The sequence below is a fragment of the Acanthaster planci genome, linkage group LG06 (genome assembly GCF_054643075.1).
Source record: "Acanthaster planci isolate LZ-2023a linkage group LG06, COTS_SCS, whole genome shotgun sequence".
Classification (NCBI taxonomy): Eukaryota; Metazoa; Echinodermata; class Asteroidea; order Valvatida; family Acanthasteridae; genus Acanthaster; species Acanthaster planci.
Window position 1 is genome coordinate 18850171 of NC_141782.1, and position 26391 is coordinate 18876561.

Consider the following 26391-nt stretch of genomic DNA (forward strand, 5'->3'; position numbering starts at 1 on the left):
TGGTCACAGAGCCTAGCTCATTCAGTGCAATGACCCCTTGGGACAAATGTTGTCATTTTATTCCACATTCAAACCAAATGTACCCTGAGAACTTTGGAATTCGTCGTCCGATTTGCTACGGCGAGTGGACGTCCATCCTGACTGTTCTGCGCTGTGTATAGTGAGGACGTGGCTACCTGTGTTGGCAGAGCGCTACGACTTCTGTCTTAGACTCGACGTCGGAGGCCTGTCCGGACCACGATGAACTGTTAATTTCAAAATTTAAAGGCTTGGTTTTTATAATTTAGTTTGCTATATTTCAGCATGTGTCCCATTATTTGGCGTGTGTGGTAATATATTTAGACCGTTTGGCATTATATTGAGCCTGTGTAATGTGGCGTTTGTTAGTTGTGACATTTTGGCCTCTGTGACAACGCTTAGCCTTCGTGGCGAATCCAGACCAGTGGTAATATATGGAGTCAACCTTTAGTGTCGGGTGATTGGTTCTTTTCTGTATTTGCAAGTAGCCTTGGTGGCTTTTCCAATGATTTGCTCTGCTTAATTACTTCCAATGCGTCATAACTGTGGAGTATTTTGCTGTAGAAGATAACTAATTGGACTTTACACTTTGGATGTATTTTTCTGTGGTTGTGTACATAATGTTATGCTGGGTAATCTCTCACAGAGAGCAGGTATTGACTTCAAAGCATAGGTTTTGATGTTATTGGTGTCCAATGTAATTACCTTTTAATAAAATTCTGAAACAATACTCTGACGTACAGTTTTTTATGAATACCAAGATTTCAGGATAACTATTTCAAAGAAGGATTTGCGCCGGGGAGATTTTTTTGCCAAATACACGTCGGGCAGGGCAAAAATCCAAAATTAAGATTTTAGGCATTGTACATAACTGTGAATGAAGGAACCTTGAGGCTGTAAATGGATACTAAATTATTTTCTTAAGAAAAACTTTGTTTTTAACTTTGCACTGATTCAGTTCTCACAGTCTGATCCACCAACACATCCGATGGCAATGACAAACTAGACTGAAATCGCACGCTTAGACCTACGAATGACGGACACTACAGACGTCGATCCCTCAAACCTGGGTTTATGGAGCACGTACCGTCGTCTTGCGCTACATCTTCAATTCAATTTCAACTTTATTACTCCATAAAGGAAATTACATTGCTCACCGGTTTACAGCGCATTAGACGTTGCAAAACACACACACAAAACTAGACAACAAAACATTAACGTTACACATTAAATACAGTAACAGTAACAGAAGAGTGACGTAAATTATTACAAATTTAATCATATAAGGGAAATAAAAACGATGTTCGAGGAGTTCAACATACATAGCGAATCAATTGTCGGCTTACATCGAAATCATCAAGGAGACAGATGCATGGAATTTCGAGGTGTGGAAGTTGCCCACGATGTTCTACATGAGACTCCCAAATCCATCCATAAACCGGAATTGGGGCTGTATCATTTCTCCAAAGCCTACGCTCTGCTGTTGGCATCACGATCTTGTCACACTGTACAGATTCAACATCCGGGTCATCCAGCTAAAGAAGACCGGAGTTTTCCGTCAAAAATCTCAGGTACGAATTTTGTGTTGTGAAGGAAACTAATCACCAACCAACATCTCTGTGAATTCTTTAATTAAACGTAACCACAACAGCATCTGCAAAACAACAACTCAACCCCATGAGGGCCAACTCAAGCTCACTTCTTGCCGCGCAGGATCCCTTCAATGTGGCGCATGGGGGGCACTTGGGGGTTCAGGTCCCCGACGCACCAAAAGTGCAGTTCTTCTCCCGTTTTTTCCGTCTTTCAAATAATCATCCCAGTCACTACTGTGGGAAGAGTTGTGTGTGCATACATCATGGTGAAGTGGCATGTACATGTATGTCAATGTATGTGCATAGTGGCGCCGCTTGTTTCTTGTGCCTTTTGCACTCCATGTTGCGACCAGAATGCTAGCAAGGGCTTTTTTTTAAGGGTGTTGCATTCTGAGCGCTCGCCAAATGTGAAACTGCCACTTATTCAACAACACCGAATATCTAACATTCAACAGTCAATTCAACATTGAATGTCAAGTTAATTGGCTATTTCATTGCTTTTAGAAGTTGTTTGACAATTTAACATTGAATGTCGACGAATAAGTAACTAACTTGACATCGGTGATTTGTCTACTCTCCCCCCGCCTTGCATTGAGCTCCTGATTTAGTATTCTTGTGTTGACTAAACAATGCACGTAAATATACCGCCCTCGTTATTCCCGTGAACTTTGATTGCTCTTGATATGGCACGATCTCGCTAATGTTTACACACCCTGAAACGGGTACTTACGGTGCGTTTTTTAATTTCATCATAACCCCTTGGCCCCGTAGGCCTATTAAGAGTGCCGTTCTGCAGTATATAGCCCAACCTGTGGCTAACAAATCCTGTGTTCCCGTTACTACGATTGGCCATTTGTTTGCCAATTAAATTGACCGATTCCACTAATTAATTAACGCAAACCTATAGAAGTTGTTTGACACAATTACTCGCTACCTATTCAACAACGGTTCTTCCGCGCTGACCTGAGCGTTCACTATGCCTACCTACCGACTGATGTACTTCAACAACCGGGGCAGGGCCGAGGTGACGCGCCTGTTGTTTAAACTTGCAGGACAGGAGTTCGAAGACGTCAGGGTCCCGCACAAGGATTGGCCTACCGAAAAATCAAGTGAGAGGTGCTATAAAATAATTATTTAAATGAGAGTCCAGCTATGATAACAGCAATTTATGCGACGGACGTATGTTATTTACATGCACCTGTCGAAAAAGAAACTTAATCCACCTCTAAGAGAATCAAGAGAAAAAATAGGGACAAGGGGCTTATGACACACCGACTGTTCAGCTTACACATGTAGGTGAAGGAGGTTCCAGCATATTGCAAAAGCCCTTCAGAATTCCCGGCGATAGACTTTGAAAGGAAGTGGGTGAGAGGTCCCTTCCCGCCCCTTTTTTCACTCAGATTTAAATCATCACACTTTTGGCACACTTGCAGAGTTCCCACTGCTACAGCTGCCAGTGCTGGAAATCGATGGGCAACAGATACCACAGAGCCGGGCCATGGCGGGGTATTTAGCCAGAGAATTCGGTAAAGTAGCCTGGATCCGGTGTGCAAAGCTAAACTGAACTTTTCAGGGGGAGGGGTATACGGTGGTTCTTCCTTTATGATGTTCAGGGGGTATATAATCCCACAGCATAGCCTGATTTCTTAATGAAACCGAACTGAATACCGATTGTATGTAACCGATGGGATCTTTGATTGTCCCACACGAGAAGATGCTGATTCCTGGATTTAACCCTCGCGATAATATTTTTCAGTGTAGCACTCAGATCAAGGGTTTATCACGTATTTCCCATTTAAGAAGTTGAGGGAGGGAGGGGAGGGAGGGGGGGGTATAAGGGACAGGGGAGGAAGTATCTTCACTCAGAAATGGCGAAGTGGAATTGACGCTCTCCCCCAGTCCTCTTGAGATCTTCCCTGTGAATGGTCCCTCGATAATATTCACGACGATTTCGTCATGCACCATGATTTTCGTTTTAGGGTTCCACGGGAGCGATAGCTGGCAGACGCTGATGGTGGAAGTGATCTGCGATACTGCGGATGACCTCTTGCAACCTCTAGGAGATGTGCTTTTCCTCGAGAAAGATGAATCCAGGAAGGTCGGTCGTCAGCATCTGACGTTTGGAGAGAAAAAAAATATTTTGGGTTGCTTCAGCCCCGTGTATAGCTTACCCCCCGTCATTCGGGGCCGTTTGCGTCGGTCTTTCAGTCGATTGCTTAAGTAACTTAAGGGTGTGGAAGGGTTGTCTCGTCTGTTTTGCATTTTGACTGCGGCGTGCAGGGGTTATATCCCATGGGGTAAAAGCAGTGACACATTCTACTTGCCAAACGCATGACGTTGTCTGCCCAAGCTGTATGTCAACAAAGGCTCACCAAGCTTTAAAACTTGACCAATAAGGTACCCGTTAGAAATGTATCACTTAGTCGGGAAAATTAGTCACAGACGATCTACAGTATATCTGGTTATACATTTAAAGTGGTGACTCCAAAACATTCTCTTCTGGAAATAAAGACAATCTTCAAAGAAGTTTTTTCGAGACGATAAAATATGATTAGTTTTGTTTGTTTCTTTTGAAACGTGCAGGCCGAAGCAATTAAGAATTATTACGAGAACAGAGCTCCTGTGATATTAGAGTGTCTTGAAAAGTACCTGGTGAAAAACGGAGGAGGTGACGGCTTCTTCATCGGAGACAAGGTAAATGCTCAAGCGCATAAAGTCATCTTGCAATATTTATTGGGAACTTGAGTCTTTCACCATCATTCCCAGGCCTCCTGCCTTCTCATATTGTAGTTTTCAGATAAAATGAGCTTAAAATGTCATTCGAAGTGTGCTGCCACAAAGGGGGCATCATGGATAAAGTTCCCCACCACAACCCCGATAGGGAGAGACCTGTCTTATCGATGCAGGGAAACACACAGGTAGATGCCATTTTTCCGCCACACCTAAATATTTTCAATCAACCCATTTCCCTTTATTATTTCAATGCAGATTTCTCTGGCCGATATCAGTGTTTGGGTCAGTCTGGACGTGTGCTTCGGCCAGCGGAAGGATATTCTGGCCAAGTACCCCAAGCTGGTCAAACTGAGCGAAAGAGTAGCCAGTCAGCCAAGGATTGCCGAGTATCTTGCACAGCGCCCGCAGACAATGTTTTAGTCATAGGAGACTCGGACAGTGGGGAAAACGGTACCGTATACTTGCAAAGCCAATAATCTTAAAAGTAAACATCGCATCACTAGTCTTTTTCCCTCAAGTGTGGGGAAGCATAAAAGCCAACGACACTTTTAATTTTGAAGTTAAATTATACTGAAACCACGCAATAATAGGAAAATCAATTTATTGTGGCCATTCCAAGCATTATTGAATAAAGGATCTACTTAAATTCATTTTCGCTAAAGTATGCATACTTTCGCTAAATTCCTTTTTAATTCATGTAATATTTACGCTTGATAATTAGCAGTTGCTAATCGATTTTTCAAATCACACAGCCAGGTCTCATGGCCTTTATAGTACAAGTTTTCACTTTTGACCTGGATCCTTCATATCATTATCAAATTGTCGATATTAGATTTGACAACATTTAGATTCGGTTGGAGACAAAACGTGCTTGTGTGCAGAGCCACAAACTATATTCATTTTGAGCCATTGCCTTACTTAAGTTTAGCAGATGGAAATGAGTTTACAGGTTACCCAGGGCTTTCCCAAAAATCATGTAATCTTGATCCACACCCTTAACAACATGACTTTTAAGGAAACATCACACCAATCCTCCCAGTTCTGACCTTAAATTCCCAAAGAAGCTCGCGAGGCCATTATCAAACCATTCTTGGTAAAACCATCTTTTACAAGTACACCCTCAGCAATTACAGCCCAGTTTCTAACCTGTAATTTCTGGGAAAGATTATTGAGACAACTGTCTACTCGAGACTAACAGCCAAAGATAGCGTAGCAGTGGAAGGAGGAGAACTTCACCGTAAATTATGCGTAAAACGCGTAAAATCACTGATCTCCATGAGTACTAGCATTATCCGGTTCGTATGTGTGACGTCACTCCTGTTTAAACCACACTCACTGCACATGCACTGCCCATAGAGTTACATGCATTAATCGCCGTTTACATGGAAACATGGAACTGGAAGTTAACGCGCAACTTTAGCGATTCACCAATGGGAGCTTTGTGACGAAGTCACTTACGAACTGGATTGATCTCTCTTCGTAATGGAGATCAATAGTTGTAATCGCCTGATCGCCATTCGAGCAAGCGATGCACCTGCGCAGTGCATGGACGTTAATGCACGGGCGCCACGCCAGGCAAGCGCACTTGGTACGCGCGCGCGCCTGAGCATTGACGTCCACTGCGCAGACGTATCGCTTGCTCGAATGGCGCCCATGATAATTACTCCTTTTTGGCAGAGTTCGGCGCAATAAGATCTCTGCTAATAGCCCATATGGCAGCAAACAAACTGATGGATCTCCATCAATCAGCTGAAGTTGAGGCCAAGAAGTTTAGCTTATCCAAGTTAGTTTGGCACTACCACAGGGGTCTGTTTTGGGGTCACTTTTTATTCTATATATGCACTTCCTGTTTGAGATACATGCAGCCCGTTATCATGGTGTGTCATATCATTTTATGCTGATGACATTCAACTGTATATTTTGTTTGATTCCAAATCTTCAATAATTATTAATCCGCGCCCTTGAAACTTTGAGTAGATGCCTGGTCTTTTTTTTTCATACCAAATCTTTGATGAATTGTGACAACCTAAAAGTGAACGAAGACGAAACTGATTTTCTCGTAATAGATTCACCTTCTAATCGTAACAGACTTCCAGAAATTACTTAAAGTAGGTCATGCAACTGTCAAACTATCAGTATTTGACAAGGATCGTGGTGTATATGTCAATTGTAATAGGTTGATGTCATCTCACAGTCCTAAATTATTCAATGTCCTGTTTCACCTTCGCAATATTTCAAAAATAAGAAAATTCATCAGGCATAATCAAACCTACCCGTTCCACGAATAACGATAATGATATTAGGCTATTATGTCAACTTTATTAGTGCATTGCTTAAGTTCGTGTAATAATTCGATTGTTTATTATTTGTAAGCGCTGTGATTTAGTAACTAAGAAGAGCGTTTTAAATGCTGGTTGTTGTTACATGTATTATTGTTTGTTGCTGGAACGGTTCAACAAAACTAAAACTTATTTTGTAACTGCACGAGACTGAGACTAAGAAGAAATGCTTGCAGTGAAAGAAGCAGCAACTTCAATGAAGACTAATTCTCCCGGTTTATTCCCGTGGGACAGCGCACAAGGTATAGGGCATAGGTGCCCAGGTCACTCCCAGAACGCCCCTGAATGACAAAGGAGGAGAATTTGAGGGCTTCTTAAAGGTAAAGTGATGCAGAAGGTGGCTGAAGAAGATGAAGAGCTCCATTTTAGCGAGGTTCTCCCCTAGACACACCCGGCGGCCTGCGGAAGAAACAATAACCTAAAGGTTAAAAGCGACGTTAATGGTTGCGTATCAAAAATAGACGGACCGCGGGACCTCACACAACGAAAGTGTCATTTTAAAAATCCTGGCTCGAAGTCCATTTGGGTTAGAAAGAATCAAATTTCCACCGCTAGTTTCTCCACTCTTCAAGGATAGGAAATATTGTGCCTATATATTTGCTATGGCTGTGCACTGACCATTTCCGAACGGGATGAATTCCTCCCGGAGATGGAGCTTGCCGTCAGCGTCGAGAAATCGCTCAGGGCGGAACTCCCTCGGGTCGTTCCAGACAGACGGGTCGAAATGGCTATGCCAGAGATTGGCCATGACATACGAACCTTTGGGAATGTCATACCTGAAGAGAATAGTCAATATCAGAAGGTCATAAGATTGAGATCAAGGGCGAATCGGATGAATTTTTTATCCAACTCATAGTGGGACGGCAAACAGTATTCAGTCAACAAAATGGTGGACGTACTGTTAATAGGGAGAAACAGTTAACAGTCAGTTTGTTTGTGCAGATCTTTCACACAATTATTTCCGCAATCTGTGTACATACAAATGGATAGGTCTGTATACATGTACATTACCCATGGACCGTGGTCTTCTCTGCGCAGTAATGAGGCGCCGACAGCGGTAGGATGGTGGTTATTCGCTGAATCTCGCAGATAGTCGCCTCGGTGTAGGGCAGATTGGCCTTGTCTGACAGGGCCGGCAGTCGATTGCGGCCGGTCACTGCATCCAACTCCTGCTGGATGCGAGACTGTATCTCGGGGTAGCCCATCATGTAAAGCAAACCCCATCGCAAGGTGGTAGCCGAGGTCTCGGTGCCGCCAATGAACAGGTCCGCCACCGAGCGGAGTAGGTTGATAGGCCGGAGCCCCACAGCCGCCAACCCTTGCTTCTCTTTCGCCTCACACGCTTTGAGAAACTCGTCGATGAAGTCCCTGGGCTGCGCCGGATCGTACGCCTCCTGGTGCTCTTTGATCAAGAGCCCAAAGTGGTTAAAGAAGTTGTCGACGGCCTGGACATAGAACCTTATGAAGGTAAAAGGTTGGAGCTTAGTGAGTACGGCGGGCATGGCCTCCACGAAGAAACCCGCTCCCCCGTGGTGCATGAGGTTTGCCGTGTACTTTAGGAGCTTCTTGAACGCGGCATCGCTGTACTCGAATCTCTTGCCGAAGACCACGGTACAGACGACGTTGGACAGTGCGTTACCGAGTGGGTGCGTGGGGTCGATTGGAGCCCCCTTGTCCTCCATCAGCCAATCGGTGAGGTGTTTTGCCTCCGTAGATATGTTCTCTTCAAAGTTTGACTTCCCCACGCCCAGTCCTCTCAAGGCAGTCAAGGAAAACCTCCGCAGCTCCACCCACAATTGGCCAGAGGCAGCGAAAACACCTACAATTGAAACACATACAGTTAAAAGATGTGTGTGTCGAGACGGTACTTTGAAAAGCAACTCAAAGGAAAACATGTGTTCTCTGATTTTATCTTTTCAAATAAGCATGGAAGCATCCAAATTGAACACAGTGTTATTTGTCTTCAGAGCTCAACTATAACAAACTTAAACAGGGCTTTTTTCTGTTCATGCCAAGATGCGAATTCATGTTGAATGTAGATTGCGTCATTCTGAGAAAACAGAGAAAACGAGGGAACCCTCAATAGTGCATGTAGCCATTGTTTGTAGCCATTGTTTGGCACGCACAAGGGTTTATCCACTACGAACACAGGGCGAGGGTTTCCCTCGTTTTCTGTTTTCTCAGAATGACGCAATCTACATTCAGCATGTTTAGAATTCGTATCTTGGCATGAACAGACGGAATAAACTTTTTAGCATGTTATAGTTCAGCTCTGAAAACAAATGACACTTCGTTTGATTTCGATGCTTCCAAATTTGTTTGAACAGATAAAGTTGCTCTTTAAAGCTTCTAAACTCCCTTCAGTCCAACTGTAAACAAGTTTGAATTGGGGTGCATCGTATGAAACGATTATTACCTTTTTGCCTTAAAGGACATGCCCCTCTGACAAGGAGGATGCTTTTAAAAGTATTGATTTTTCCATCCCACAATTTAATTACCATTTAACGCTGAATATAGTTCTGCGTGGATTTCCTATATGGAACAATATGTTTCTAGACGATCCATGGATGATGGAATGCCCAACTATCACAGGTCACCGCCTTTCACATGCCAGAACTATTACACTTCTCGATGGGGGATAACAAGAGAGATGGAATGATCAGTCAAGAGGCCAATACAACCACCGAGTCACGAATTTTAACCATTTTAAACCGAAATTTTCCCTTTTGTTACAAACTGCAGATCTTTTGAGCTCACGTCCATGCTGTTTATTCGTATTTATGATGTTATTTTAACCAAAGTTATTGCTGATGATTGTTTTACGAAATGTTGATGAGTGTATAGATGATGATGACGTGGACGTACATCACGTGTGACATGTTAACTGTTACATTGCATTTCGTCATCCCCCACCTAATCCGGGGAACCTGTTGTTGGCGACGTGGAACTCCGGCCTGTTGCTAAGTTGGTGTTGCCCGAATGCTTCCCGCATGGTGGCGCTCTTGCTGATCACTACAAGTAGCTTCCCGGCTATGTGGAAACTCAGTATATCCCCGTACCTATAAAAATGCAACACTCCACATTTACACTTCCAGGCGAAAAGAAAAACAAAAGTCTTTAATCCCTGCATCTTTTCTCGGCGTAAAAGAGACAGCACGACAAGGCCAGATCCACAGTCATGCCCTAAAGCTAACATACAATTGAGCAAATACAGTTGACTTCAATTTACATCTCTTTTCTCTAAAATTGACATGATTCGTTATTTTCAATTAGAAACATACTCTTTTGTTCTATCAAAGATTTCTGCAACCTTTTCATTCAAGGTGATTTCATTCACAATCAGTGTTGTAGTCGAGACCATCACAAGACCAGGCACAAGACAATGCACAAGACCAGTCATAAGTAACAAGGTTAACAATGACAAAGGAATACTTTTGTTGCAGTTCATTTGAATAGCTTGTGACTTGATTTCAGACTGGAGGTCTTGTGCTAGTCTTGTGCTGGTCTTATGAGGTCTTGTGAAGGTCTTAAGAGGTCCCGACTACAACACTCTTTACAAGAATTTCATTCATGATTTGACAAGAATAATCAGCCAAAGGTTTTACATCAAAGTGGCATGGCTGCACAGCTTTGGAAATTTTCTGAAGCGGTCCTTCTATTGCGTGTATTGTGGCCAACGCTTCTCGTTAATTAAACTTGCTATGTAATAGGTCAGGTATACTTATCTGCATGGGTTTTCTATTCAGGTCCAAACTTCAGTCCAATGGAGAATTTGGAGACGGAGATGAAAAAGAGACTATTCAAGAGGAAATCAATTACGCAGTTCGACTGAACTCAACCAGTATACTGCCAACACAAATGGGCTGAAATACCTTAATTTAGAGATTCACAGGTCTCTTAATTCACACTATTGTAAGCGACTCGTCGATGGTTACCATGCGACACTGACTTCAGCAAGGTATTAGGCAGTATCGGAGTGTGCTGTATTTAAACTTTGACCCACTATGTTCGTTACAACTTAAGTGTAACTGTAAAGAAAGTTATTCAGACTTCAGAGTCAACAAGTTACCGTGAAACCTTTCATGGGAATGAAATAGAATAGTTGAATTTATCAGGGGAATGGAAAGAATAACGAGTAATGCAGAGAGACTATGCACAAATAGAAGTCAACCGTACGACGACACATGCTATTGTTGGTGTGCTTCACCAGGCTGTCGCCTGACGAAAAACTAAAGCGATTTTTAAACTCTATTATTCGAACCAAAATCAGATGTCGTTTTTGATTGCCTTCTTTTGTGTTATTTTGTTGTAACCTGTCGCTTTTCAGAATTGTCTTCATTTCTACCTCTTGCGTGTCCTCACAGTTTGGTTCTGGAGAAATGCTGATTTTCTCGATGAATGTATTCTAAAACAACCCTCGCAAATGCAGAGCTAAACCATTCCAGAAGGTTACACGAAGGTCTGAAACTTCATAAAAAAGTGGGCGGGCAAAATGAGCCACAGTCCTATGGCTATAGTTTCGTTAAAAGTTATAGACCTTGCTGCCTTGCTAACAAGCACACATTAATAAGCACATGTAGGGCTGTTTGGGCTTTAATCCATATGTGAATTTATAGGCAAAAACAGATTGATTTACTTTTCAAAAAATATTGTTGGGAGCGTATATCAGTCTTGCCTAATGTTTGACTCCGAGTGAATCACTCGCACAAAATACCCACAGGGAACTGAACGCACCTTCCCGCCAGCTCAGACAGAAGCTCGTGGGCGACCCTCTTGTCGACGGCGACCCTCCACAAGATCTGCGGCAGGTAGCCCAGGATGGGCCAACCGCGGGGACCGGGAGGCAGGTTCCTGGGCCGGCGGAGCTTCAGCATCAGAAACACGGTAAGGAGGAATACGGAGAGCCCGATCAGAGCTGATCGCCCACCCGCTGGCCATCGACTCCAGCCACTAGCTGTCACATCAGTAAGAGTATCTTCCATTGCCAACGCTCACAGTCTGGGAACAATACAAACAACAGTGAAGGTAATCTACGGGTGATAACCAGCAACATTCTGTGCAGCTTTGGTAATCCAAATAATTGTTAAAAGATGTTTCTGTTATTCTATTTGGCATGCTGAGCCTCATCTGAAATATCTCATCTTCCTTTATTGATAACCAGTTTAGTCTTAATGGAGCCATCATAGTTCGCTGGAGGAGGTCAAGTATTATCAGGCTCTGTCCAGAAAGTGGTATACAGGCTTGGACATCATGAGCTCTGTTCCTCCATCCTCACACTGATTTGGATCAGGGAGGGGAGAAAGTGGCCAGGGACGCCCCCCATGGAAAACTCAACGAGAGAGAGAACTTTGAGGCGACTTGGGCTATATTTAAATTTTACTCCTTCCAAAAGGAAAAAAACTGATAATAATCAGTCCTGAGAGAGGCCACAGAAACTACACGAAAAATTGTCAATTTTTCCCCGCAAATTTGGTTCTGGATCTGCCCTTGTTTGCTGAGATGACATCATGATATCGGTGTTTCTGAGTGTGTAACTTGTCCTCAAACTGTTCCAAGCCCTCTCAGCGCAGCCATTTTGATCAGTTAAAGTCTATTGTGCTCTGTACATCAAAAGTCAACACTTTTCATGTACGAACGAAGGTCGGTTATTCACAGTTTTCATTTGAACGCAAGCGTACACTAAACACGCCACACAACCTTTGAAATCATGTATGTGTATACATGCCCACTGTTTTGCCACTGAGTTGTAGAATTTTATGATTAAACACTTGTGACAAATCAAATAGCAAGACGATTAAGCCTTTGTAATTCGTAAGAGAAACATGCAAATCCAATCACTATATACATGTAAAAGGAAAGGCGGTAAGTCATTATTACAACTGCGTCATACATATCGTCGGGTTCACCACGACGTGACGTATATTGATAGTTTTGTGCACAACAAATGTTGGCCAATCGCTTCCGTCATTAAAAACCCCTCAGTCTCCGTTCCAGACAGCTATATTTGCTGGTAGTTCACTGCAGTGATTTCCTGGTTCCTATTTCCTTGTATCCATTTTTACATTGTGCAGTTAGAGATGGTAAAATTCACACCTCAATGAAAGAGGTAAAAAGCAGAAGTTGATGAGGTTTCAGTGCCAACCTACCTACATCCACTGAGCGACGCGACAAGTAATGCAAAGTGAGGCTACTTCTGCGACGCCGAGCTAACCCGTGGGTTGCAACAGCTGTTAGTGCTGAGGTGGTGTCCTAACTGAAGCAGCAGGGCAGTGGGTGCCGATCAGTGGCGTAAATCTGTGCCGGAAATTTGGGTGATGGGGGATGGAGAAAGGTGTGTGTGTGGGGGTGTTGACTTGCCCGGCCATCAAACTTTGAAAAGCGGGGGGGGGGACACCATATGGCTCTATTGTGGATTGCACAATATAGATGTTATCATGAACATCATGTCCATAATATTATGACGCAAATGGTTATGTTGTTGCACACTGTCTGGCAGCTCAACCGCGGGACTTGCCCATGGTCAACTAATGGGGGCGCTATTATGCGAATAAAAGAGAGCGCGTGCGCGGCCAGGTAGTCAGCAGTTTGGTTCTCGTCCATGCCGGACGTGCTGAAGCCAAGGCTGTGCTAGGTAATAGGAGGTTACGCTGCGTGGATTCGAGCGTGGGCCTTTGTACATACCTGAGTGGGACCACGGTGGGATACCGTGGAGGGAACTAGGGATTAGTTCCAGTTCTTGGGGGTGTGGAGTACCCTGGGGAAGAATGCTTGTAGCCTGGAGGATGCCTTACGGGAGGGTCCAAACTAGGAGGCGCGAGGGTAGTGGGAGGCTATCTACGGTAGCGCTTAGCAGAGGCTTTGTGGGCACTACATTATAGTGGCTACCTGGAGGATTAAATTGTCTGGTGTGGTAAATAAAAGAGGCTCCAATACAGTTATTTGTCCCGTCTGTTCTTGTCCTGTCCGTAGTTGCCCTGTCTGTCCCGGGGAGGTTGTTGAGGCACTGTCCGGTCAGCCCTGTGCATTAGGCGGTACATCTCCGCCCAACGGGCCTGTCCATCCAGTTGCAGACTTTCCTGAAGGAGTACCACACTCGCTGAATGACCGCCGGGGGAACACTACAAGGCCGGGGGTATCTTGATAATTCCGCCACAATATTGATGTACATGTAGGACCTATATTGTGCAACGAGAATGGCATAATTATGGCTTTTAAATTTCCCCACTTTTTATAGTGATAGTGAATAAAGTTTAGTAGTCGAAAGTCTGAATAATTCGTCAAAATCCGCTTTAATTTCTTGCTCACTGTAAAAAGTGGGCGGATGAAGAATACAAAAGTAAAAAAAAGGTGCAGAATGTGAGAGACGTTTGCGTTGAAATTTATGTCCTGTGCATGCGCACATAAATTAGAATTTATTATTGGAATAGACTCTTCCACTCTTGTCCATGAAAGTGGAACAACGATAAAAACAATGATTGTCACAACGGTTTATTTGAAATAAAAGTATGTATATGTAAAGAATAGGGCGTGTTTCTTACTTGCATGACGTTTCAGAAAAAAAGAGACAAGTGCAAATAATAAAAATGTGAGTTTACTGACTAACTTACCACGACCAAAAAATTAAAAACGCGAAATTGATCACAAAAATGTCCTCAGTGAGTTCCCTACACATTGAGTTTTCATATCGTAACGAACAGAGCGAAATCGTAATAGAGTTTCTGAAAAACGTTTCCTGATATTCCACTGCGACGACTTCACATTTTTTCCCTCAAAATTTGAGTTTAAATACAGTGTCAACAACGCTCTTTTTTAGAAAAAGGGCTGGCTGTGGTTTTTCAGTAAAGTATCTATTCGTGCTCTTGGTATCGAAAATGTACATAAGGCAAAGTTGTACTCAACTATGATCTCACTGTTGCCTTTGGTGTCGATACTAGTGAGTGATAGTGATGCCAGTTGCACTATAATTCGAATACATGCAACTTACGGTGAACACGATTATGGGTGGTCCGTGCTTTATGACGGCAACCCACACGTGTATAATTTGAAGCTTGGACTTGAAATATCTCAGTAAACTTTGTCGGGCTTGCACGAACAGCAATTCAAAATCCAGTGCAAAGATCAACGAAGTCAAAGATTTATTGCCCTTGTGAGGAAAAGGGTATAGAGTTTGAAAGACATTCTGGCCTGACAATTTCAGTGGTTATGGTGACTCTTGAGTCCACTAGTATCACGGGATGGAGAGTGGAAACGGAATTTCCTTGTTCTATATCTGTGCCCCAAATTTAAAATATAAGTTCACATTACACAGATACCCACCAATAGATTATGTCACCTCCATGGAGTTAGATATAATAATGATATCTAACTCTATGGTCGCCCCATATAATGTATCACATTCCTATGTACCCCCGACATGTTACAATACCATTACTAAGTAATATGCCTCACCTCAACAGATCTGTAAGAATAAACTTAAAGTGCTGCAGGGTCTGTGTGTTTTTATTTGTGAATACACAAGAGTAGTAGACCATCAAAACAACCTAGAATGCTCAACTGAATGAGGAATTAACCTTATGAACATCACCTTACAATTCACCTTCAGCTATTAGTCATGTCCTTCATAAACTTAACATTGAAAAGGTTTTATACAATCTTCTCACAATGTACAAAAAATTGTATTCTATGTGATAAATGCAGTCATACAAGTTTCTCAAGTGCTGCAGAAATAGCCTGATGATATTCCTAGTGAACCCCTTTATAAAGCTCTAGTGCTGATATCCCTGACCAAGATCCTATTTATTGCTCCTAAATCTAGTATCAGAAGCTAGAAAGGGAACAGTCAGTAACAGCACAGCTATACATTTGAACTTGTGGGAACAGTGATTGCAAAAACTCAAGCAACTCAAATCATATTTTCTTAGGTATCCGACAGCGAAAACTTTATCGCATAGATTTCTCCCAGTTGCAGGTAGTTCAGATTCTGGCAATCAAAGTTATCCTTTTACACTATGTATGTAAACTGCAGCTGACCAATGACAACTCTACAGGTCTATACAGTCGTACATTTTATAGACCAATCACTTTATAATTATTTAGTCTTGGAAAAGTTCGTTTACTTTCGTCGCTAAATCTCCTGGAGGGATGTCATTTGAAAAATGGCCGCTGACAGACTTGGGAACGTTCACTTTTTGTGGGGTGAGTTTGTTTTTGGTGGATAATTAGAAATTTCATTCATTAACCTATTAAAAATTGAAAATGACTTGAAAGTTGAATGACCCCAGAACACTTTGTTTTTTTGTTTGAGAGGCCTGAGGGACTTCGGTTGCCCGCACCAGGGCTGCAAACGTGTTCGATTTTACATGGTCTTCAGTGGGGCTTCAATTAGTTCAGTGCACCCATATACGTCCGCCGTGTGGCCGGTCTGCGGCAAACTCTTGGTGTTGCGCTGTATTGTGAATCGCAGGTATTAGGATGCAGACCAGTGAACGGGCCGAAAACTGCTTGCGCGGGCCAAATCACAATTTATGTGCTCACAAATACTCTACAAAACAGAGCATTTTGTGGCCCATGATCTTGAAGATTTGTAGAAATGACAGCTTTAGGCGGGCAAAGAGAATACCAACTTGTGTTTGAGCGAGATTTGGAAGAAATCGGTGCCTGAAAACGGTCTATTTTTCGAGAAGTGTAGGCATCAATATTTCAAAATGGCGAAGGGCTTCAAGACTGCATTTTAGGGATCACCTTCCGTGGAAATAAATATCTTCAGAATTCATCGTTAAATCATTAACTGGGCTTTACTTTGAAGTGCGTCTCAAACGCCTGAGAAACTCGTGTATATATTTTTCTTGATTTTTTAAGTTCGAGTAGTTATCACTGTTGGCCACGGAAGTTTATTTACTTGTCTGCAACCATTAATGCGGTGATGAGAAACTCTCCCCGGAAATAGAGAAAAACTTCAAAAGGTTTTGTAAGTTTCAGAGACGATAAAAAATAATAATCAATTTTGTTTTTGACTCGTGCAGGCCGAAGCAATTAAGAATTATTACGAAAACAGAGCTCCTTTGATGTGGGAGAGTCTTGAAAAGTACCTGGTGAAAAACGGAGGAGGTGACGGCTTCTTCATCGGAGACAAGGTAAATGCTCAAGCGCATAAAGTCATCCTGCAATTTTTATTGGGAACTTGAGTCGTTCACCATCATCTCCAGGCCTCCTGCCTTCTCATATTATACGAATAAAATGAGCTTAAAATATCGTTCGAAATGTGCCGCCTCAAAGGGGGCACCATGAATGAAGTTCTCCACAACATCCAAGATCGGGAGAGACCTGTCTTATCGATGCAGGGAAACACACAGGTAGATGCCTTTTTTCGGCCACAACTAAACATTTCAATCAATCCTTTTCCCTTTATTATTTCAATGCAGATTTCCCTGGCCGATATCAGTGTTTGGGTCAGGAAGGACGTATGCTTCGGCCAGCAGAAGGATATTCTGGCCAAGTACCCCAAGCTGGTCAAACTGAGCGAAAGAGTAACCAGTCAGCCAAGGATTGCCCAGTATCTTGCACAGCGCCCGCAGACAATGTTTTAGTCATAGGAGACTCGGACAGTGGGGAAAACGGTACCGTATACTTGCAAAGCCAATAATCTTAGAAGTAAACATCACATCACTAGTCTTTTTCCCTCAAGTGTGGGGAAGCATAAAAGCCAACGACACTTTTAATTTTGAAGTTAAATTATACTGAAACCACGCAATAATAGGAAAATCAATTTATTGTGGCCATTCCAAGCATTATTGAATAAAGGATCTACTTAAATTCATTTTCGCTAAAGTATGCATACTTTCGTTAAATTCCTTTTTAATTCATGTAATATTTACGCTTGATAATTAGCAGTTGCTAATCGATTTTTCAAATCACACAGCCAGGTCTCATGGCCTTTATAGTACAAGTTTTCACTTTTGACCTGGATCCTTCATATCATTATCAAATTGTCGATATTAGATTTGACAACATTTAGATTCGGTTGGAGACACAACATGCTAGTGTGCAGAGCCACAAACTATATTCATTTTGAGCCATAGTGTGCAGAGCCACAAACTATATTCATTTTGAGCCATTGCCTTACTTGAGTTTAGCAGATGGAAATGAGTTTACAGGTTACCCAGGGCTTTCCTAAAAATCATGCAACCTTGATCCACACCCTTAACAACATGACTTTTAAGGAAACATCACACCTATCCTCCCAGTTCTGACCTTAAATTCCCAAAGAAGCTCGCGAGGCCATCATCAAACCATTCTTGGTAAAACCATCTTTTAACAAGTACACCCTCAGCAATTACAGCCCAGTTTCTAACCTGTAATTTCTGACAAAGATTATTGAGACAACTGTCAATCGAGACTAACAGCCAAAGATAGCGTAGCAGCGGAAGGGGGAGAACTTAAACGTAAATTATGCGTAAAACGCGTAAAATCACTGATCTCCATGAGTACTAGCATTATCCGGTTCGTATGTGTGACGTCACTCCAGTTTAAACCACGCTCACTGCACATGCACTGCCCATAGAGTTACATGCATTAATCGCCATTTACATTGAAACATGGAACTGGAAGTTAACGCGCAACTTTAGCGATCGACCAATGGGAGCTTTGTGACGAAGTCACTTACGAACCGGATTGATCTCTCTTCGTAATGGAGATCAATAGTTGTAATCGCCTGATCGCCATTCGAGCAAGTGATGCACCTGCGCAGTGCATGGACGTTAATGCACGGGCGCCGCGCCAGGCAAGCGCACCTGGTACGCGCGCGCGCGCCTGAGCATTGACGTCCACTGCGCAGACGTATCGCTTGCTCGAATGGCGCCCATGATAATTACTCCTTTTTGGCAGAGTTCGGCGCTATAAGATCTTTCCATCAATCAACTGAAGTTGAGGCCAAGAAGTTTAGCTTATCCAAGTTATTTTAGCACTACCCCAGTGGTCTGTTTTGGGGTTACTTTTTATTCTATATATGCACTTTCTGTTTGAGATACATGCAGCCCGTTATCATGGTGTGTCATATCATTTTATGCTGATGACATTCAACTGTATATTTTGTTTGATTCCAAATCTTCAATAATTATTAATCCGCGCCCTTGAAACTTTGAGTAGATGCCTGGTCTTTTTTTTTTCATACCAAATCTTTGATGAATTGTGACAACCTAAAAGTGAACGAAGACCAAACTGATTTTCTCGTAATAGATTCACCTTCTAATCGTAACAGACTTCAAGAAATTACTTGAAGTAGGTCATGCAACTGTCAAACTTGCTTAAGTTCGTGTAATAATTCGATTGTTTATTATTTGTAAGCGCTGTGATTTAGTAACTAAGAAGAGCGTTTTAAATGCTGGTTGTTGTTACATGTATTATTGTCTGTTGCTGGAACGGTTCAACAAAACTAAAACTTATTTTGCGACTGCACGAGACTGAGACAAAGAAGACAATGCTTGCAGTGAAAGAAGCAGTAACTTCAATGGAGACTAATTTTCCCGGTTTATTCCCGTGGGACAGCGCACAAGGTATAGGGCATAGGTGCCCAGGTCACTCCCAGAACGCCCCTGAATGACAAAGGAGGAGAATTTGAGGGCTTCTTAAAGGTAAAGTGATGCAGAAGGTGGCTGAAGAAGATGAAGAGCTCCATTTTAGCGAGGTTCTCCCCAAGACACACTCGGCGGCCTGCGTAAGAAACAATAACCTAAAGGTTAAAAGCGACGTTAATGGTTGCGTATCAAAAATAGACGGACCGCGGGACCTCACACAACGAAAGTGTCATTTTAAAAATCCTGGCTCGAAGTCCATTTGGGTTAGAAAGAATCAAATTTCCAGGATAGGAAATATTTTGCCTATATCTTTGCTATGGCTGTGCACTGACCATTTCCGAACGGGATGAATTCCTCCCGGAGATGGAGCTTGCCGTCAGCGTCGAGAAATCGCTCAGGGCGGAACTCCCTCGGGTCGTCCCAGACAGACGGGTCGAAATGGCTATGCCAGAGATTGGCCATGACATACGAACCTTTGGGAATGTCATACCTGAAGAGAATAGTCAATATCAGAAGGTCATAAGATTGAGATCAAGGGCGAATCGGATGGGGCAGCTGGAGTCACGCCCCGTTAAAAAGAAGCTCAGGGCTTTACCAACATTTCATATATTGAGAGAAAAACAATTTTTAGCTAGTCTCTTGACTTTGCTTTAAAAGCGTGTAAACAGCGCCAAAATGCAGCTCCAACCCTTACAAAGGACTTGAAGGTTACTCCAAATAGTTTCTCTCCCCCCCCGCCTAAAAAGCCCCCCCCCCCAAAAAAGATTGTGGTTTTGGACCTGCCTTTCATTGCGACGGTGCAGTCTTGATCAAGTCACTTTCACTGTGTTCGCTTTCATGCATTTCCCATCTCTTAATTCCGTGTTACAGCCTCTTATTGAAGTTTACTGCCTCGTTTCGATGTAGGATTGCATAATGATCTGATGATCAATAGATGTGCCAGTTGTCTGTCGGATAGTTGACGATGTTGCGTCGCAAGGTCGTGTTTCTTTGCACGGCTTTGCCGTCTTTCTTTCATATCTCTAGGCCCCATGCATAATAGCTTCCTTAATTTTTTTTATCCGACTCATAGTGGGACGGTACACAGTATTTAGTCAACAAAATGGTGGACGTACTGTTAATAGGGAGAAAACGTTAACAGTCTGTTTGTGAAGATCTTTCACACAATTATTTCCGCAATCTGTGTATATACAAATGGATAGGTCTGTATACATGTACATTACCCATGGACTGTGGTCTTCTCTGCGCAGTAATGAGGCGCCGACAGCGGTAGGACGGTGGTTATTCGCTGAATCTCGCAGATAGTCGCCTCGGTGTAGGGCAGATCGGCCTTGTCTGACAGGGTCGGCAGTCGATTGCGGCCGGTCACTGCATCCAACTCCTGCTGGATGCGAGACTGTATCTCGGGGTAGCTCATCATGTAAAGCAAACCCCATCGCAAGGTGGTAGCCGAGGTCTCGGTGCCGCCAATGAACAGGTCCGCCACTGAACGGAGTAGGTTGACAGGCCGGAGCCCCACAGCCGTTAACCCTTGCTTCTCTTTCGCCTCACAAGCTTTGAGAAACTTGTCGATGAAGTCCCTGGGCTGCGCCGGATCGTACGCCTCCTGGTGCTCTTTAATCAAGAGCCCAACGTGGTTAAATAAGTTGTCGACGGCCTGGACATAGACCCTTATGAAGGCAAAAGGTTGGAGCTTGGTGAGTACGGCGGGCATGGTCTCCACGAAGAAACCCGCTCCCCCGTGGTGCATGAAGTTTGCCGTGTGCTTCAGGAGCTTCCTGAACGTGGCATCGCTGTACTCGAATCTCTTGCCGAAGACCACGGTACAGACGACGTTGGACAGTGCGTTACCGAGTGGGTGCGTGGGGTCGATTGGAGCCCCCTTGTCCTCCATCAGCCAATCGGTGAGGTGTTTTGCCTCCGTAGATATGTTCTCTTCAAATTTTGACTTCCCCACACCCAGTCCTCTCAAGGCAGTTAAAGAGAACCTTCGCAGCTCCACCCACAATTGGCCAGAGGCAGCAAAAACACCTACAATTGAAACACATACAGTTAAAAGATGTGTGTGTCGAGAGGGTATTTGAAAAGCAACTCAAAGGAAAACATGTGTTCTCTGATTTTATCTTTTCAAATAAGCATGGAAGCATCCAAATTGAACACAGTGTTATTTATCTTGAGAGCTCAACTGTAACAAACTTAAACAGGGCTTTTTTCTGTTCATGCCAAGATGCAAATGTTGAATGTAGATTGCGTCATTCTGAGAAACGAGGGAACCCTCAACAGTGCATGTAGCCATTGTTTGTAGCCATTGTTTGGCATGCACAAGGGTTTATCCTCTACGAACACAGGGCGAGGGTTCCCCTCGTTTTATGTTTTCTCAGAATGACGCAATCTACATTCAGCATGTTTAGAATTCGTATCTTGGCATGAACAGACGAAATAAACTTTTTAGCCTGTTATAGTTGAGCTCTGAAGACAAATGACACTACGTTTGATTTCGATGCTTCCATATTTGTTTGAACAGATAAAATCAAAGAAAACGTGAGTTGCTCTTTAAAGCTTATAAACCAGGTGTTCCCCTTCAGTTCAACTGTAAACAAGTTTGAATTGGGGTGCATCGTATGAAACGATTATTACCGTTTTGCCTTAAAGGACATGCCCCTCTGACAAGGAGGGTGCTTTTAAAAGTATGGACACTTCCATCCCACAATTCAATTACCATTTAACGCTGAATATAGTTCTGCGTCGATTTCCTATATGGAACAATATGTTTCTAGACGACCCATGGATGTGGAATGCCCAACCATCACAGGTCACCGCCTTTCACATGCCATTGCCAGAACTATTACACTTCTCGATGGGGGAAAACAAGAGAGATGGAATGGTCAGTCAAGAGGCCGATACAACCACCGAGTCACGAATTTTAACCATTTTAAACCGAAATTTCCCCCTTTTATTACAAATTGCAGATCTTTTGAGCTCACGTCCATGCTGTTTATTCGTATTTATGATGTTATTTTAACCAAAGTTATTTCTGATGATTGTTTTACGGTGGTGACATTACGAAATGTCGATGAGTGTATAGATGATGATGACGTGGACGTACATCACGTGTGACATGTTAAGTGTTACATTGCATTTCGTCATCCCCTCACCTAATCCGGGGAACCTGTTGTTGGTGACGTGGAACTCCGGCCTGTTGCTAAGTTGGTGCTGCCCGAATGCTTCCCGCATGGTGGCGCTCTTGCTGATCACTACAAGTAGCTTCCCGGCTATGTGGAAACTCAGTATATCCCCGTACCTATAAAAATGCAATACTCCACATTTACACTTCCAGGCGAAAAGAAAAACAAAAGTCTTTAATCCCTGCATCTTTTCTCGGCGTAAAGGAGACAGCACGACAAGGCCAGATCCACAGTCATGCCCTAAAGCTAACATACAATTGAGCAAATACAGTTGACTTCAATTTACATCTCTTTTCTCTAAAATTGACATGATTCGTTATTTTCAATTAGAAACATACTCTTTTGTTCTATCAAAGATTTCTGCAACCTTTTCACTCAAGGTGATTTCATTCACAATCAGTGCTGTAGTCGAGACCATCACAAGACCAGGCACAAGACAATGCACAAGACCAGTCACCAGTAACAAGGTTAACTATGACAAAGGAATGCTTTTGTTGCAGTTCATTTGAATAGCTTGTGCATTGAATTTAGACTGGAGGTCTTGTGCTAGTCTTGTGCTGGTCTTATGAGGTCTTATGAAGGTCTTCAGAGGTCCCGACTACAACACTGTTTGCAAGAATTTCATTCATGATTTGACAAGAATAGTCAGCCAAAGGTTTTACATCAAGGTGGCATGGCTGCACAGCTTTGGAAATTTCTAAAACGGTCCTTCTATCGCATGTATTGTGGCCAACGCTTCCCGTTAATTAAACTTGCTATGTAATAGGTCAGGTCTACTTAGCTGCATGGGTTTTCTATTCAGGTCCAAACTTCAGTCCAATGGAGAATTTGGAGACGGAGATGAAAAAGAGACTATTCAAGAGGAAACCAATTACGCAGTTCGACTGAACTCAACCAATATACTGCCAACACAAATGGGCTGAAATACCTTAATTTAGAGATTCACAGGTCTCTTAATTCACACTATTGTAAGTGACTCGTCGATGGTTACCATGCGACACTGACTTCAGCAAGGTATTAGGCAGTATCGGAGTGTGCTGTATTTAAACTTTGACCCACTATGTTCGTTACAACTTAAGTGTAACTGTAAAGAAAGTTATTCAGACTTCAGAGTCAACAAGTTACCGTGAAACCTTTCATGGGAATGAAATAGAATAGTTGAATTTATCAGGGGAATGGAAAGAATAACGAGTAATGCAGAGAGACTATGCACAAATAGAAGTCAACCGTACGACGGCACATGCTATTGTTGGTGTGCTTCATCAGGCTGTCGCCTGACGAAAAACAACAGCGATTTTTAAACTCTATTATTCGAACCAAAATCAGAGGTCGTTTTTGATTGCCTTCTTTTGTGTTGTTTTGTTCTAACCTGCCGCTTTTCAGAATTATCTTGATTTCTACCTCTTGCGTGTCCTCACAGTTTGGTTCTGGAGAAATGCTGATTTTCTCGATGAATGTATTCTAAAACAACCCCCGCGAATGCAGAGCTAAACCATTCCAGAAGGTTACACGAAGGTCTGAGACTTCATAAAAAAGTTGGCGGGCAAAATGAGCCACAGTCCTATGGCTATAGTTTCGTTAAAAGTTATAGACCTTGCTGCCTTGCTAACAAGCAAACATTAAAAAGCACGTGTAGGGCTGTTTGGGCTTTAATTTATATGTGAATTTATAGGCAAAAACAGATTGATTTACTTTTCAAAAAATATTGTTGAAAGCGTATATCAGTCTTGCCTAATGTTTGACTCCGAGTGAATCACTCGCACAAAATACCCTGAGGGAACTGGACGCACCTTCCTGACAGCTCAGACAGAAACTCGTGGGCGACCTTCTTGTCGACGGCAACCCTCCACAAGATCTGCGGCAGGTAGCCCAGGATGGGCCAACCCCAGGGACCGGGAGGCAGGTTCCTGGGCCGGCGGAGCTTCAGCATCAGAAACACGGTAAGGAGGAATACGGAGAGCCCGATCAGAGCTGATCGCCCACCCGCTGGCCATCGACTCCAGCCACTAGCTGTCACATCAGTAAGAGTATCTTCCATTGCCAACGCTCACAGTCTGGGAACAATACAAACAACAGAGAAGGTAATCTACGGGTGATAACCAGCAGCATTCTGTACAGCTTTGGGAATTCAAATAATTTGTGAACAGATGTTTCTGTTATCCTATTTGGCATGCTGAGCCTCATCTGAAATATCTCGTCTTCTTTTATTGGTAACCAGTTTAGTCTTACTTGAGCCATCATAGTTCGCTGGAGTAACTCAAGTATTATCAGGCTCTGTCCAGAAAGTGGTATACAGGCCTGGACATCATCGGCTCTGTTCCTCCATCCTCACACGGATTTGGATCAGAGAGGGGAGAAAGTGGCCAGGGACGCCCCCCATGGAAAACTCAACGAGAGAGAGAACTTTGAGGCGACTTGGGCTATATTTAAATTTTACTCCTTCCAAAAGGAAAAAACTGATAATAATCAGTCCTGAGAGAGGCCACAGAAACTACACGAAAAATTGTCAATTTTTTCCCCGAAAATTTGGTTCTGGATCTGCCCTTGTTTGCTGAGGGACACCATGATATCGGTGTTTCTGAGTGTGTAACTTGTCCTCAAACTGTTCCAAGCCCTCTCAGCGCCGCCATTTTGATCAGATTAAAGTCTATTGTGCTCTGTACATCAAAAGTCAACACTTTTCATGCACGAACGAAGGTCGGTTATTCACAGTTTTCATGTGAACGCAAACGTACACTAAACACGCCGCACAACCTTTGAAATCATGTATGTGTGTACATGCCCACTGTTTTGCCACTGAGTTGTAGAATTTTATGATTAAACACTTGCGACAAATCAAATAACAAGACGATTAAGCCTTTGTAATTCGTAAGAGAAACATGCAAATCCAATCACTATATACATGTAAAAGGAAAGGTAGTAAGTCATTATTACAACTGCGTCATATATATCGTCGGGTTCACCACAGCGTGACGTATATTGATAGTTTTGTGCACAACAAGTGTTGGCCAATCGCTTCCGTCATTAAAAACCCCTCAGTCTCCGTTCCAGACAGCTATATTTGCTGGTAGTTCACTGCAGTGATTTCCTGGTTCCTATTTCCTTGTATCCATTTTTACATTGTGCAGTTAGAGATGGTAAAATTCACACTTCAATGAAAGAGGTAAAAAGCAGAAGTTGATGAGGTTTTAGTGCCAACCTACCTACATCCACTAAGCGACGCGACAAGTAATGCAAAGTGAGGCTACTCCTGCGACGCCGAGCTAACCCGTGGGTTGCAACAGCTGTTAGTGCTGAGGTGGTGTCCTAACTGAAGCTGCAGGGCAGTGGGTGCCGATCAGAGGCGTAAATCTGTGCCGGAAATTTGGGGGATGGGGGTGGAGAAAGGTGTGTGTGGGGGGGGGGGGTTGACTTGCCCGGCCATCAAACTTTGAAAAGCGGGGGGGGGGACACCATATGGCTCTATTGTGGATTGCACAATATAGATGTTATCATGAACATCATGTCCATAATATTATGACGCAAATGGTTATGTTGTTGCACACTGTCTGGCAGCTCGACCGCGGGACTTGCCCATGGTCAACTAATAGGGGTGCTATTATGCGAATAAAAGAGAGCGCGCGCGCGGCCAGGTAGTCAGTAGTTTGGTTCTCGTCCGTGGCGGACGTGCTGAAGCCAAGGCTGTGCTAGGTAATAGGAGGTTACGCTGCGTGGATTCCAGCGTGGGCCTTTGTACATACTTGAGTGGGACCACGGTGGGATACCGTGGAGGGAACTAGGGATTAGTTCCAGTTCTTTGGGGTGTGGAGTACCCTGGGGAAGAATACTTGTAGCCTGGAGGATGCCTTACGGGAGGGTCCAAACCAGGAGGCGCGAGGGTAGTGGGAGGCTATCTACGGTAGCGCTTAGCAGAGGCTTTGTGGGTACTACATTATAGTGGCTACCTGGAGGA

General features: G+C 43.3%; 3 protein-coding genes across 7 annotated transcripts; 1 reads left to right on the forward strand and 2 right to left on the reverse strand.

The window, feature by feature from the left end:
- The first annotated feature begins 2309 nt into the window (after positions 1-2309).
- Positions 2310-19080, forward strand: LOC110983284 (S-crystallin SL11-like). 2 transcript variants are annotated; one of them, XM_087137868.1, is made up of 5 exons: positions 2310-2719; positions 3044-3136; positions 3590-3708; positions 16705-16815; positions 17104-19080. In XM_087137868.1, exons 1-5 carry the CDS (start codon positions 2587-2589, stop codon positions 17266-17268), a joined length of 621 nt encoding a protein of 206 aa, XP_086993994.1. In that variant the 5' UTR covers positions 2310-2586; the 3' UTR covers positions 17269-19080. The 2 variants fall into 2 exon arrangements, with proteins under 2 accessions (XP_086993994.1, XP_086993993.1); XM_087137867.1 differs by lacking the exons at positions 16705-16815; positions 17104-19080 and adding exons at positions 4194-4304; positions 4599-6751 and having other exon boundaries at positions 2320-2719.
- On the reverse strand, positions 4928-13180 carry LOC110983267 (cytochrome P450 2J1-like). 2 transcript variants are annotated; one of them, XM_087137862.1, is made up of 6 exons: positions 12829-13180; positions 11417-11680; positions 9596-9741; positions 7694-8501; positions 7301-7458; positions 4928-7081 (listed from the first exon to the last, which is right to left on the reverse strand). In XM_087137862.1, the coding sequence occupies exons 2-6, from the start codon at positions 11662-11664 to the stop codon at positions 6900-6902; spliced, it is 1542 nt and encodes a 513-aa protein (XP_086993988.1). In that variant the 5' UTR covers positions 11665-11680; positions 12829-13180; the 3' UTR covers positions 4928-6899. The 2 variants fall into 2 exon arrangements, with proteins under 2 accessions (XP_086993988.1, XP_086993989.1); XM_087137863.1 differs by lacking the exon at positions 12829-13180 and having other exon boundaries at positions 9596-10435; positions 11417-11551.
- On the reverse strand, positions 17433-25822 carry LOC110983268 (cytochrome P450 2J1-like). 3 transcript variants are annotated; one of them, XM_087137864.1, is made up of 6 exons: positions 25643-25822; positions 24230-24493; positions 22410-22555; positions 20478-21285; positions 19587-19744; positions 17433-19390 (listed from the first exon to the last, which is right to left on the reverse strand). In XM_087137864.1, exons 2-6 carry the CDS (start codon positions 24475-24477, stop codon positions 19209-19211), a joined length of 1542 nt encoding a protein of 513 aa, XP_086993990.1. In that variant the 5' UTR covers positions 24478-24493; positions 25643-25822; the 3' UTR covers positions 17433-19208. The 3 variants fall into 3 exon arrangements, with proteins under 3 accessions (XP_086993990.1, XP_086993992.1, XP_086993991.1); XM_087137866.1 differs by lacking the exon at positions 25643-25822 and adding an exon at positions 25194-25214; XM_087137865.1 differs by lacking the exon at positions 25643-25822 and adding an exon at positions 25175-25195.
- Positions 25823-26391: the final 569 nt, after the last annotated feature.

Bases quoted from the DNA above. Each gene is read 5' to 3' on its own strand.
- LOC110983284 (XM_087137868.1), top strand. From the start codon at position 2,587: ATGCCTACCTACCGACTGATGTACTTCAACAACCGGGGCAGGGCCGAG. The intron at 3,709-16,704 runs GTCGGTCGTCAG...TGACTCGTGCAG, and splicing joins AGAAAGATGAATCCAGGAAG to GCCGAAGCAATTAAGAATTA. The intron at 16,816-17,103 runs GTAAATGCTCAA...ATTTCAATGCAG, and splicing joins GCTTCTTCATCGGAGACAAG to ATTTCCCTGGCCGATATCAG.
- LOC110983267 (XM_087137862.1), bottom strand. From the start codon at position 11,664: ATGGAAGATACTCTTACTGATGTGACAGCTAGTGGCTGGAGTCGATGG. The intron at 9,742-11,416 runs GTGCGTTCAGTT...GCATTTTTATAG, and splicing joins CTGTCTGAGCTGGCGGGAAG to GTACGGGGATATACTGAGTT. The intron at 8,502-9,595 runs GTGGGGGATGAC...TTTCAATTGTAG, and splicing joins CAACAGGTTCCCCGGATTAG to GTGTTTTCGCTGCCTCTGGC.
- LOC110983268 (XM_087137864.1), bottom strand. From the start codon at position 24,477: ATGGAAGATACTCTTACTGATGTGACAGCTAGTGGCTGGAGTCGATGG. The intron at 21,286-22,409 runs GTGAGGGGATGA...TTTCAATTGTAG, and splicing joins CAACAGGTTCCCCGGATTAG to GTGTTTTTGCTGCCTCTGGC. The intron at 19,391-19,586 runs GTCAGTGCACAG...TTTCTTACGCAG, and splicing joins ATTCATCCCGTTCGGAAATG to GCCGCCGAGTGTGTCTTGGG.